This window comes from Fundulus heteroclitus, chromosome 24 (genome assembly GCF_011125445.2).
Source record: "Fundulus heteroclitus isolate FHET01 chromosome 24, MU-UCD_Fhet_4.1, whole genome shotgun sequence".
Classification (NCBI taxonomy): domain Eukaryota; kingdom Metazoa; phylum Chordata; class Actinopteri; order Cyprinodontiformes; family Fundulidae; genus Fundulus; species Fundulus heteroclitus.
In genome coordinates, this window is record NC_046384.1 from 13,373,079 (window position 1) to 13,385,878 (window position 12,800).

Sequence of the window (12,800 nt, forward strand, 5' to 3'; positions counted from 1 at the left end):
GCTATAACTACATAATTACAAGTATTTTGGTGCTATTTTAACAACTACCACAAAAATAAAATGGCACATGTAAAGGAGCTAATGTAAGTCAAAGTCAGTTTGTTTGAAATGCTCTGGCATGAATTTAAAAAGTGTGTTAATGCTTTAAACCCCCAAATGTGGCTGAACTTAAACAATCTGAACAGAAAACTGTGGCAAAGTACCTCCACGGTGATGTAAACCAATCACTGTCAGTTCAGACTTGCACTGATTCCCTGCTTCTCAACCCTACACTACTATTGAACTGCTAAAGAGAATTGGTATTTTCTTCCCAGTGATAGCTTATAATACCTGTCAAGCTTAGTAAACTGAAGGGAATGGAAAAGTGTGCATTCAGTTACTTTAGTTTTTTAGGTCAAAGTGGAGATAAATGTCTTCAGATGGCAAAAAAATAGTTGTTTGTTTGAACTGCAGGATGAGCAAGAAGCCTCAGCAAGAATGATTATAAAGTGCTTTGTTGCCATCTAGTGGATTTAAGGGAATGGCTCTCCTAACTCTTAAATGTGACGGTCACACTGACACCTCTCAGACAACAGTGAGTGTCTCCTGGTTTGAACTCTTGCACAAGAACTTTAGATAATGGTTCATGCCGCTTAGATTGTTTCCTAATCATTTCTCATAAACGTGTCTTCCTCTGCCTGTCAGCGTTTCCTGAAATCACACTTTTGCAGTCACACCTGTCAGCTGAGTGTCTGCTTCTGCCAAGCCTGTGTGTTCAGCAAACACTCCACCCGGTACGTGCATAGGGTCGCTGCACTTTTGCATACAGTTGTGCAAATACGGAAATGCACTTGGGACAAATACGGAAATGCACTTGGGACAAATACGGAAATGCACTTGGGACAAATACGGAAATGCACTTGGGACAAATACGGAAATGCACTTGGGACAAATACGGGAATGCACTTGGGACAAATACGGAAATGCACTTGGGACAAATACGGGAATGCACTTGGGACAGGCAAGCCAAAAAGTATAGAGATGTTTAGATGTCTTGCTGAATGGTAGTGTAGGAGCCATACTTTGTTTTGCTGTACGTCTTGTGCTCTTCTGATAATAATATCCTCTCTATGGGTGTATGGGCACCCGCATGTGACGTCACTGGTATCTGTGGGTGGCACCGTGGGTGTGGTGTCATCTGTATTAGTTTGTTTGCTCACCTGAGTTCAACCTGGATTACGGCGGCTGGGTGAGCTTGGGGAGAAGCTTTCTGTTAACCGTCATCGACGCACAGTTTGATGCATCCATGCACGGCTCGTAAATGTAAGTAAAAGTTTTGTGTTAAGATCGTGGGATAGAAAAATAAAATGACATCAACGTGTATAATGGTTCAGCGTGACGCGTCGTCAGTAGCCATTACCCCTTGTCTCAGCCGGCCGCGGCGTTTGGATAAGATTTTAAATTGATACGCCGCAATAGGTAGATTTGGTGGAAAACAAAAAAAAAATGCTTCATACCAACCATGGAGCACGATGACAGAGGGGTCTTGGATTTTTCTGTGTAGCCGCTGGACTAGCTGACTTTGATTTGACCTTAAGTTCTTTTGTATCCTTCAGATTCTGAGTGTAAAGAGCATGGAAAAGCATGCTGTTCATCCCAGAGGGACCAACAAAATCTCATTAGTTGACTTCAACAATTTGGCACTAATTAATTCCACTATTTAAGGCTTTCCAACATCTAAGTAGACATATAGCCACAAAACAAAGCCATATTTAATGTATTTAACTCCTTAGAAACAAATAACTTCAGTAGTTTATAATAATGTTTGTCAAATAGGGCTGGGTATCATCTATGAGCCAATTTGATATGTTTCTCGATATTTATTACTTTGAAATTAATGCTCAATCAACAAAACCAGGCAAATATATTTATGTTCAATTTATTGAACATTGCACTGATATATTAACAGGAAAATAAAGTATAAATGCAAAAAAGTATCACAGAAACCAAAAATGTGCCCAAACGTCTGATTTTAGGGACGAAGGCGCTTCTAAAATCCTGTCGGCCATTCAGCAAATTCATCTCACTTGCACTACCTCGCTGTGAACAGCGCGATGTAATACCGCCCCCTAGGGGTTGGGAGGTATACCGATATTGAAAGCCAGAATATCGATATTAAATCGTTTTTAAAAACATTGATATTAATCTTTGTATCGATTTCTATGCCGTCATGTCATGTGCTTTCAATCGAATGAGAACTAAAACCTCACAACTGAAGTAGTATGTGCTCAGAAGCTTTTCAGACTACATTGTGCAAAGTTTCTTGCCATAATGCTATAAATTGTAATATTTTGCTGTCAATTCAAAAGAAATCCCACTAACATAACTTTATAAGTTCTTTTTCAAGCACATGTGTTTTTACAGCTATAATTTTGTGAGCAGTAAAGGTAATCTGTGGTGCACAGGGGAAATAAAAGCAACACGTACTGTATCAGTGTCTTTTGTAATTGTGCTTACCAAATAACTTTTAGTTATCTTTTATGTGCACACTGAGACAATAGGTCTCTGGAGTTAAATCTCGCAAACACACACACAAAAAAAAGATAAAAAGAAAATAAAGAAACAATTCTTTAAAGGCGCTTCTTTTTGCAGATTTAAATTCTCGATCACAAACTGTAAGTCATAGTAGGTCACAAACTCCGGGAGAGAGCGGAAACTTCATAAGAGGAGGCGTTTTCTGCTACAGGATGTTTTCTTTCTCAAGAGAGAGCGTGTGAGCTTCAGTCAGTGCAGATCTGTGGGTGAGCTTGACTCGGGGATAAAATGAGGATGTGATGTATTACCGTGAAAAGAACACGTGCGTGGAAGCAGGGCTGACTACATCGAAGCGACAGATCAGATTCCTCTGCCTCATGCAGCTCGTCGGAGGACTGTGGAGTTTGTAGGCCAATAGGGAAAAATCTGCCGGGAAGCAAGTTCACGCTGTCCGTGCAGAAGACGGGGACCACGATGGGAGTCTGCTGGTGGTTGTTAATCCTAATGTGCTGCACGTCACCCAACAGATCCAACGGTAAGTTGAAAACACTATATATACACACAATATCTATATCTATATATATATATATATATATATATAGATATAGATATAGATATAAAATTTCACTATATTTATTGAATTATTTAATCTCTGTATTCATGGTTTCTAATTTTGAGAAAAAAGCTAATTAAAAGCAGGACATGCAAAAAAACAAAAACAAAAAAAGGGCAAAATAATTTGCTGCGACAAAGTTAAAGGAGTTGGTGCAAACACAGAGTTATGTTTAAGGGGAGATGCGCCTGAACCACAGCTTTGTGATGGGACATATGCAACACTGGCTGACTCAACTGTGCCACTCGCCTGACAAAAATGTATTTTCACTGTGTCTGAAAGAGGCAAATGCGCTCAGAACGGCTGAATATCAAGCATATTCCACTGTGGGCGTTGGGTTGTTCTGAAACGACCAGCTCCAAAGTGTGAATTTCACTTAGGCAAAGGTAAAACATAAACAGCGATGTTTGCAGGAGGGCCGTATTTATGAACCTCTTCGCAATACTATTTGGCTGGCAGCAAAAAAACTAATCTTTTAAATGATATTTCATGGCATATATTTTGAGATTAAGTGTGTCAGAAAGGTATAATCACCACTTAAACCTGAATTAACTGTTAATCCCTTCCATGTTTTTTCTCTCCAGCGAAGACTGACTGCAGAACAGCAGAAAGGACTCAAACTATGTTTGTGCCGTGCCCCAACATGACCGGCGACGTGACTTTTAAACTTTTTAGGAACAACAGCTTGATTTGCAATCTACTTGATCGGAGTAAACAATGTAATGAAACCGGCGCAGATGTCCACCCGGACAAAAATGAGAAGGGGGAGTTCATAGGTTTCAAGCTTGCTGGAAAAGAAAGGCAAGGATTCTACTTATGTGAGGGTACCCGCATTTACCCTCCTCCTTACACATCTGAGAGCAAATCAGAGTTGGTCTGTGAACATGGTAAATATATCGAAGATCTAAAGCAAAGCACATCTAAATTTTAAATGTGAATACGGTAGGACCAACGTAAAAACTTGCTTAATATATGCTTCTTTCAGGACAAGAATACCTGTGCAAAAATGAAAACTGTAAAAGAGATGAGCCTGTATGGATCTGGATAATGGTTGTTGCACTTCTTGGCACCTACAGCCTAGCAGTTACCATTGCAGCCTTCATTATCTGGGTAAGATATCCCTCCAACATCATTCCAGGAGGAAAACTTCTCATTCACTGTCTTCTTCTATGTTTGTTTTTTTTTTTTTTTTTTTTTGAGGAGGTATTCAAAGTTAAAAAAAACTTTTTCGTGAAATCAAAGTAAAAGAAATAGTTTCATCAGAGCTAAAAAGCCACTACAGCTCTTTCAAACATATTAGAGATGCATTATAACTGTGTGACTAAATAATTAGAACTCTGTTGTGGTAGGAAAACATCAAAAACAATAGTCGGATTGTAAAATGTCAATGATGTCTTTCAACAACCTTTATAACAGTTTAAAGGCTACTAAGATGTAATTAAATGTTAGCCAACATACAACATTATATGACATAATGACTAAAGTTAGTCATAACATGTTAATTATACATTAATTAATGTTACATAACCCCTAATAAGTGTTAATGGGCATCAGTAAATGTAAAGAAACTAAGTAATACTTAGGTATTTCATTTGCTAACTATACACTGGTAAATGCTACTTAAGTATTACTAACTGCTTAATGGGCAATAAGAAATGATAGACGTCAAGATTTAGCATTGATAAATGTTATTCAGGCATTAATGACTGTTGGACAAATATTAAAGGTTCATTGGACATTAACTGTTAATTAGACAATAATAAGCATTAATTAAGCCTTAATGGATGTTATGTAGCCATTAATAAATGATAGTTACACACTAATCCTGCCTCTGTAAATGGGATAACAAACATATTTGCTAACATATTCGTTTCCACATAGGTGCTACAGTTAGTATTATACACTCTGCAAGTGATATACTCAGCAACTTTTCTGTTTAGTGTTCAGTAAAATGGCGGTGAATACTTACTGACACATGGAAACAAACCTAATCAGCTAATTAGTGGTTTATTCAACCAGTAACCACTCAAACCACGGACTCACAGCCACATGTGTATAAATCTTGCCAATACAGAGTGTAAGCAGGTTCATTTTAAAGGATTGAATGAGAGCAGATATTATGCTTTTTTTTCCCCTCACACTTTCAGGAGGTGACAATGATTTTGTTCAGACTTGCTTTGGAAAATAATATTACAGAAGTTAGGCTTTAGGGAGCGGAGGAAATCCCCATTGTCTTCTTCAGAAGATGCAGGTTGCAAGGTACTGATGGCAACAATAATCTATTGAACATTGAGAGAATCAAGAGGTCAGAATACCTGGTTTGTAATGAAGCATTTAACTTTTTCAGTTCTCTGATAAGATTTAAAAAGTGATTGAAGTTAAACGTATATATTTTCAGGCCTACACGTTGAATGCTTAAAGACAGATTTTTGCTTAGTCTTTTTTTTTTTAGTTGGTGGACACACATATCCAAATTTACGCTGTCAAGCACTCTTTCGTTTTTAACTTTTCTTTTTGCACATGCGAAGATTGTGCCAGCCGAGAGTTCATGCAAAATAACTTCTTCAATATATGACATCCACGTCTGATTTATTTGCATAATGTGGGCCTGGCGGCGGGTTTCGTTTGCCTGAACCAAATGATGAGCAGCACGTCAAATCCATATTGCAGAGCTCCATGTCAGCTTTTCACAAAGATGCTGAAACAACTTAAATTATCCTATTTAAGAATAAAGATCTCAAAAATAACGTCATGCAATCTCAAACTATTTCATTTTCAAATACTACATTATGATAAAATGACTTCATTAATCTGGATATATGTCACAAGTCAGCTAGTAAATAAATTAACAAATTGGTGTTAATATAGTAGTATAGTAGTATGAAGTTTTTATTTTATTTATGCTGCTCAAGATGATTATTAAAATTAATATTAAGGGCTTTTTTTGATATTGCATCACTATAATTGAAAGTAATCATGCTTATAGCTCTAAAGCTGTGTTCTATATCTTTTAAAAGCATTTTTTGCCAGGAATTTAAACTATTACCAACAGTGTCAACAACACTAATAGTTTATGAAACGTGGATCTTAGAAGTGTGCATACTAATGTCAAACGGACAGATATTGGTAATTCTAAAAAAAATTAAGATGTAATTAACTTAGACTTCCCTACCTTTAATGAAACTTATGTCATTTATAATTCAACTCCAAAACAAAACTATTAGTGGGAGAAAGCTTAAAAAAGCTAAAATAAACTGGTTGCAAAATTAAGCTAACATCAAATACTTTTAATCAAAATCAGTGGACCTAAACTCGAATCCTTGAATGCCAGCGTCCTGCAACTTTTAGATGTGTCCCTTGACCAATACAGTTGAATAAAATAGCTAAACTGCCTCACTAGCATGCAGTCCAGCTCTGTTGATGAGCTAACGTTTGAGTTAGGTGGGTTAAAGCGGACACGTCTTAGAAGTTGCAGGATTTTCTTGACATCAACACATTTGCACACTCTAGGAGCTCTTTACAATCAAAAACCTTTTTATACTGCACTAAACAACAACTGTCACCATGTTACAGGCCTAAAGAGCCTGACTAGATGACACCTACTGCAGTCCTCCCATTAACCTGGGGTTTTGGTCAAGATAAATGAAACAGTGAATCTGAGCTAAATGCCCCTCCGTTCAACAAAAGAATAGTTTCACCCGAAGATAAAATAAAAATTCAAGATGGTTCGACAAGAATCCATAACTAAATCTGTCAGCAACTATGTAGGATCACCTAAAGTGGGCTTAGGACACGAGATTCGGAGAAATATTGCAAGGTGTCACCAAATCAAGATGAAGCCTGGCAATAGACTCCTATTAAAGAAGACTGATTGTTGTTCTTAACTTTAAAGGTGCTTTAACCAAGTGTTCATTTATTAATGCTGTTGCCACTTTTTAAATATGATTTCTGATACTTAGGCTGTGTTTGTTGATTCTGAATTTAAGCTAAACATTTAAGCTAACATGTAAGATAAAAAAAAGTTTTTAAATGTTTGTTCATGGTCTCATTATACAACAGTGATGTTTAAAGACTTCAGAAATACTGTGTGTCAAACTGTAATTCTGTTTTATTGATTTTAGAAATCTGCCCACCAAGATGGACTAAAACTATTTAGTCAATTATGTTTTTTTTTTTCTTTCATATTTTCCATGAACTATATTTAAAACTAGCTTCAACTTGTAGGCTGCAATCACTGAGCTATATTATACACTGGAGTGCTAATCACCGTCTGTTTGAACGAGTCGCTTTGAAGCCACCAGCCGCCATATTGGTACTCCCTATTTCCCCTCAGTAACTAGGGAATATGTGCGCTACAGCATCGAATAATGAGGATTTTCTCATGTTCAGGGGGGGCTTAAGACTTTTAAAATGTCAAATGCCATATAGTTTAATGTTATGTTCTAAAAATATCAAGTACTGAGAAAGTCATGTGCTGAAATATTTTGCATTTTATTCATTTAAATATATATGTTTAACATTTATAAATATATAAATAATAATATTGTAACAATATTATGTATACAATAACAATGTGTATACATATATATACATATATACATATACACATACTTATATATACATATATATATTAATTAATATGAATAACATGTAAAATGTTTCAGCACATAATTTCCTAGTAGTTGATAGTGTTAGTACATCCACTGACTGTAGAATTGCCTGTGAAACGTTTTCACACAGTCAGAAAACTGCTTGTTGTTGCAACCAAATCCTATGGGATTCTGTGAGAGTAGGGAATAGCAAGATGGCGGCCAGTGACTTCAGTTTTTCGGCAAAATCAGCACTCCAGTGTATTATGTAGCTCAGTGGCTGCAATCCATGACAGCAAGTCTACCGCAACTTATCTGGACTTCAAGATTCAATCATATTCGCTACTTCCCTATATGTAGGTGAAAGTCACTGATTCATGTGCTTTGAATGTCTTGCAGTACAAGATGAAGGATGCAGAGTCTCAGAATGACTACATAAACACCAAACCCAAAGCCCCTCCGAACCGAAGGAAGAGACGAGGCCTCCAGCATCCCATACCAAAACACTTCTGATGATTCGGACGACACTGGATCACTTTCCTCGACGTCCCTTAACACACTCACTATCTTTTGGAGCTTATAATGAATATAACATTATTGTGAACGGTTTATTTCTTTGTGTATTTTGTTTTTAGAGACTTTGTTTGTGTTGACCTCCATTAAACGTAGCGCTTCCTTACGTGTGCGTCTGGAATAATTGTGCATAATATTAAAAGCGGTGTCAGGTTTTTCTCGCTTCCTGTTTCGCTCACTGTTGCAGATACATGTGTTGTTGGGAACCCCTAGCTTTGTGGTCGAAACAGAAGGTGGTGCCTCAATGAGGGGACTAAACCACATTTAAAGAGTTCTTTCCCTTTGTAAATCAGTGCAACACCAATGTCGACCGACAGTGACCACAACTCAAAAAAAGCATAAATAAACGAAGTTTACAAGCTGCGACAACTTTTATTGGAAATGTGTGCTTCTTTTTGTTCTGAGAAACTACGTGGAGACTGAAACGAGGTTGATGACGAGCAGAAAAACAAGGAGCTGCAAGCGGTATGAAAATAACAAGCTGCACCATTTCCTGTCTCCCTCCCTTTATTTTTTTTTTCTTTCGTTCTGGGTGCTTTCTTGCAGAGGTCGTAGCTTCAAAGGCGCTCCACCTTTACCGTGCTCACCTTGCAGTTTCTTTGCAAGCGCTCATGCTGGTTTTATCGGTTTCATTTAGTAGCAAGTTCTGTTTCGCAGCTACCGCAAGCTGACAAAATTAGCATAGCGTTTCTGTGAAGCCTTTAAACTGGTTTGGGAGTTAAGCTGGTGACTAAAAACACGTCTAAATCTTTTGTCATTTGATAGGTATCGCCCCGTTTTTCCATAACGACTGAATAAGCGTCACTCAGAAGAAAAGATCAGTTCGGGTAATACTTTTAATGAGCTGTGAAATCCTAAAATTACCCCCAAAAAAGCAACAAAAACAAAAATTCCATTCATTCTTTATTAATATTATAAACAAGTTTTCATTTTAACAAACTCTTAATTTGCACAGTAAAATCTGAGCCATGTGTGACTCTTCAGTCCCGTTTTACACAGACTGCAGGGTTTAGGATCCAACGTGTTCGACTTTTGGTTGAGTTTCTGATGCGTCTTCTGGAAATATGAGTCCTCGTATGACATCTGTCCTCTCCTTCTCAGACAAAGACTGTAGATGTTGCTCTGTTACCTTCAGGGAAAGAGCACAAATGTCAGTTTTGCTTCAGCAAACATTGCAACATAGACAGCTATAGCAACCTGGATGAATCTTATTAAAAAAATCACATTCTATGCAGACGATAACAGATATTACCTGAAGATTTTACTTTTTGAAACAATTTCAATCAACATTACCTTTCATCATATTTAAAGCACAGTATATTCAATAAATGTATAAAATGGATAAAGCTCCGCATAGAATGAACCCAAGCTGTGACCAAAAGAAAACCAGGAAGATTTATTGGTACAATAAAACAAAAGTCTCACCAAAACCGGAGTGTATCCCAGGATCTTCAGGTGACGAATCTTGACAGCGAGGGGGCCACGAGGGTGGGAGGTACCGAAGCAAAGACTAGAGTTTGGTGTGTAAATGACTGCAATTCTAGAACGTGAAACGGAAAAATATCATTAAATACATGAGTTACCTTAAAAAAAAACTGTAAATAATTGGATTTGGAAACAGAGGGTGTTAAAATTAAGGTTAAGATAAAACTATGGCCTTGAAGGAGGAAACATAATGAACACAATATACAATTCTGCAGAAATCTCTTCAGCATGATTTGTTTCATTTTCTTCATTGTTGATATTGTCAGGGTTGTTTGTATTCTAAATTATCGTTGCTGCCAAAATGCTCTAAATCCAAAATATGGCTTGAAATAAACTGACTTTAAACACTACAACTGAGAAATTTAGCTTTTATAGTTTTATGTTTTTGTTTTCATAATGATTGTGCGTTGCCATACGGTTTTCTTGGGGTAATGACTTATCATATAAAGAGCTCTGAAAAAACATTTACCCCTTAGACAGGTTTTCTTCTTTTGCTTTTTTTGGTCAAACATCAAACCAATTTAATCATCCAAAAAAATGTTTTCTTTCTAATACTGACTATACCTGGTCTCACTTGAGAAAGTAATCACTCTTGTTGAATCCTGAAATAACCCTGGTTAAAAGTGGAGTTCACTGATGCAGTCATAAAGTCATGTAAACACATCCTTTGTGATAACATAAAGTAGGTCAAAAGATCTTAAAAAAGCAACATATCATGCCCTGGTCTAGAGAAATTATAGAACAGATGAGCTACAAAGACACTAATTTTAAGCTTTGAAAGTGGCCTTATGTAAAGCGTTGCTACTCTAATAAACCACAGATCACCACAGAGTGGAAAACAAAACGAAAAGGTGGTTAACCTTCCCAGGAGTGGTAGAAAATACAAAACAATACTCCTAGAGATCATCAGCAACTCGTCCAGGACACAAAAGACAACATGTAAAGCGATGCAAGCTTTACTGCCTCGATTAAGGTAAGAGTTCAGGATCCAACAGTAAGTAAGAGAGACTGGAAAAAAATGGCCTCCATGGGAGAGCTTAAAGTCATCTGAAAGAAACAGGAAGGCCACTGCAATAAAAATATTAACATATCACAGGGTTGTTACACCTTTGCATTAGGGCTATCCATATATTTGGAGAGTAATGCATATATTCCTAATATAATACCCCAAACCAAAGCTGATTTAAAAGAACAGGTGCAACAGTTATGTGGATAGGTTAAATATGTTGCCTTTATTTCAGTTCATCCTAAGGATTTTTGGTGTAGAAAGAATAACAATTAGAAAAATACAGGCAGATATTGAGATAAAAAGGGGGAAATACAAACCTGTATGCACAAAAACAAAAGAGGAAATTGAAACTTAACTAAACTCGCTGTAAAGGTAACACAAATGCAACATAATCAAAACATTTCTGCTAAAAATGTGTCAAAGTGCAGATTAAGAGATGGAAATTCAAAAGATTTACAATCTAGTGAGACTGTATTGCATGAACGTCTAGAAACAAAGTTCAAAAATGACTCACTTTTTTGGTAAATGTTTTAGCTGTCATCCCAATCAGCGGAAAATCTCTAAATCTCCATAATTATCAAAAACACTCATGCTTCCCCCACATTAAAATAATAAACTTCTCCCCAACTTTAAAAAGTTTAAAGATACCATATTTCCTTGGTTGTTCAGTTACAGATGAATTATATACAGTCATAAAATAGAACCTTATTGAGAAGTTAATTTATTTTAGAAACTCAATTCACTAAGGGAAACTGATTATATAGATTAATACAGACGGATGATGTTTTAAAGCCTTTACTTCTGTTAGCTTTTTCCTCACCTCCAGGTAATAAAAGAAGAGAACTTAAGTTAATTTTATTGCATCACAGCAGTAAAATGCAACATTTTACATGCAGAAAAGGGGTTTAATGAAAAGTATGTTTAATACTGGCTTAAATGTTGCTTTTTTCAAAAGGTAATTTTAATCTGTATATTCCTGACAAAACCGTGGAACTATAACTAAATATCTTAAAGATCAGCTTTTATTTTCCAAAGCCTTTATTGGAACACAAAACAACTTCTCTTTAAACTGAAATCTATTTTGGATCTTTAATTTTCTAAAAAAAAAATTTAGGCCCCACTTTCCACGTTCCTCTATCACGACATAAAGTTGTACACGAGGGATCCCGGCACGCGTGAATGCCTGGAAACATCCTCGTTTACAGCCTTTTCAGACCAACTTTACCAAATGTGACACAAGCATTCACAATCATAACCAAAACAAATGAACACCACAAACTGCAGACTTGCAAAAAGACTGAAACCCCCAAGTCGACAGCCTTACCTTTGACTGCTCTCTGCTGGAGAGATGCTGCTCGTTCCCGTCGCGCGCGGTTGGTTCGGACGGGGTTTGGTTACGACGGCGTCTGCGAGTGGCAAAGCACACGTGATCAACCAGTTCCTGCCCTCAAACGTCTTGCCTCCGCCACGGCGTGTTTACCTAGGATGTAGAAGTTCTCCACCACCAGCATTTCCTGCAGCGCTGCGTTCGCCTCGTCTGCCAACGCGCTCTGCAGGCTTTGTGAGAGCCGCGGGTTTACCGACGGAGCGAGGGGAGCGGGGTCTCCCAGGGCGGATGGGGGGACGGTGAGCGGCTGAGGAAGGGCAGGACGGTCAAGACGGAGACATAGATCCACTCTCTGGAACAAACGCTCCATGCTCTTCGGGTACTTTGTGGCTGAGGAGAAAGGACTGATTCTAAATTTGAAATGCACAATCCAACTCACGAGCCAAACACAGCGCCGATTTATCGGACAGTGCATGTGTATGGGCTTGTTAATGCGTACATGCCAGCTGCTCCAACGTATTAACACTCAAGAGATGCTCCAGGATCGGCGCGGGGAAGTGGTTCAGCAGACACAGCCAGGAGACGGCCTTTAGCAACTCCAAAGCGGACATCTTGGGCAGATATGAGATGAGGGCATGACTGAGACTATCGAGAAACCTAAAGTTATGAAAAACCAAAAAAAAACCATCC

General features: G+C 37.6%; 2 protein-coding genes across 4 annotated transcripts; one reads left to right on the forward strand and one right to left on the reverse strand.

Moving 5' to 3' along the window:
* The first annotated feature begins 1,212 nt into the window (after nucleotides 1–1,212).
* LOC105921498 (T-cell-specific surface glycoprotein CD28 homolog) lies at nucleotides 1,213–8,652 on the forward strand. 3 transcript variants are annotated; one of them, XM_036128199.1, is made up of 5 exons: nucleotides 1,213–1,302; nucleotides 2,898–3,049; nucleotides 3,712–4,014; nucleotides 4,113–4,237; nucleotides 8,116–8,652. In XM_036128199.1, exons 2-5 carry the CDS (start codon nucleotides 2,989–2,991, stop codon nucleotides 8,227–8,229), a joined length of 603 nt encoding a protein of 200 aa, XP_035984092.1. In that variant the 5' UTR covers nucleotides 1,213–1,302; nucleotides 2,898–2,988; the 3' UTR covers nucleotides 8,230–8,652. The 3 variants fall into 3 exon arrangements, with proteins under 3 accessions (XP_035984092.1, XP_035984093.1, XP_012712711.3); XM_036128200.1 differs by lacking the exon at nucleotides 1,213–1,302 and having other exon boundaries at nucleotides 2,589–3,049; nucleotides 3,717–4,014; XM_012857257.3 differs by lacking the exon at nucleotides 1,213–1,302 and having other exon boundaries at nucleotides 2,590–3,049.
* Nucleotides 8,653–9,205: 553 nt separating this feature from the next.
* LOC118557700 (FAST kinase domain-containing protein 2, mitochondrial-like) lies at nucleotides 9,206–12,763 on the reverse strand. The gene is made up of 5 exons (XM_036127865.1): nucleotides 12,610–12,763; nucleotides 12,264–12,500; nucleotides 12,108–12,189; nucleotides 9,715–9,829; nucleotides 9,206–9,418 (listed from the first exon to the last, which is right to left on the reverse strand). Exons 1-5 carry the CDS (start codon nucleotides 12,719–12,721, stop codon nucleotides 9,299–9,301), a joined length of 666 nt encoding a protein of 221 aa, XP_035983758.1. The 5' UTR covers nucleotides 12,722–12,763; the 3' UTR covers nucleotides 9,206–9,298.
* Between the last annotated feature and the right edge of the window lie 37 nt (nucleotides 12,764–12,800).

Bases quoted from the DNA above. Each gene is read 5' to 3' on its own strand.
- LOC118557700 (XM_036127865.1), bottom strand. From the start codon at position 12,721: ATGTCCGCTTTGGAGTTGCTAAAGGCCGTCTCCTGGCTGTGTCTGCTG. The intron at 9,830-12,107 runs GTAAGGCTGTCG...TTCACGTTCTAG, and splicing joins CCAGCAGAGAGCAGTCAAAG to AATTGCAGTCATTTACACAC. The intron at 9,419-9,714 runs GTGAGACTTTTG...CTTTCCCTGAAG, and splicing joins TGGGATACACTCCGGTTTTG to GTAACAGAGCAACATCTACA.
- LOC105921498 (XM_036128199.1), top strand. From the start codon at position 2,989: ATGGGAGTCTGCTGGTGGTTGTTAATCCTAATGTGCTGCACGTCACCC. The intron at 4,015-4,112 runs GTAAATATATCG...TGCTTCTTTCAG, and splicing joins AGAGTTGGTCTGTGAACATG to GACAAGAATACCTGTGCAAA. The intron at 4,238-8,115 runs GTAAGATATCCC...AATGTCTTGCAG, and splicing joins TTGCAGCCTTCATTATCTGG to TACAAGATGAAGGATGCAGA.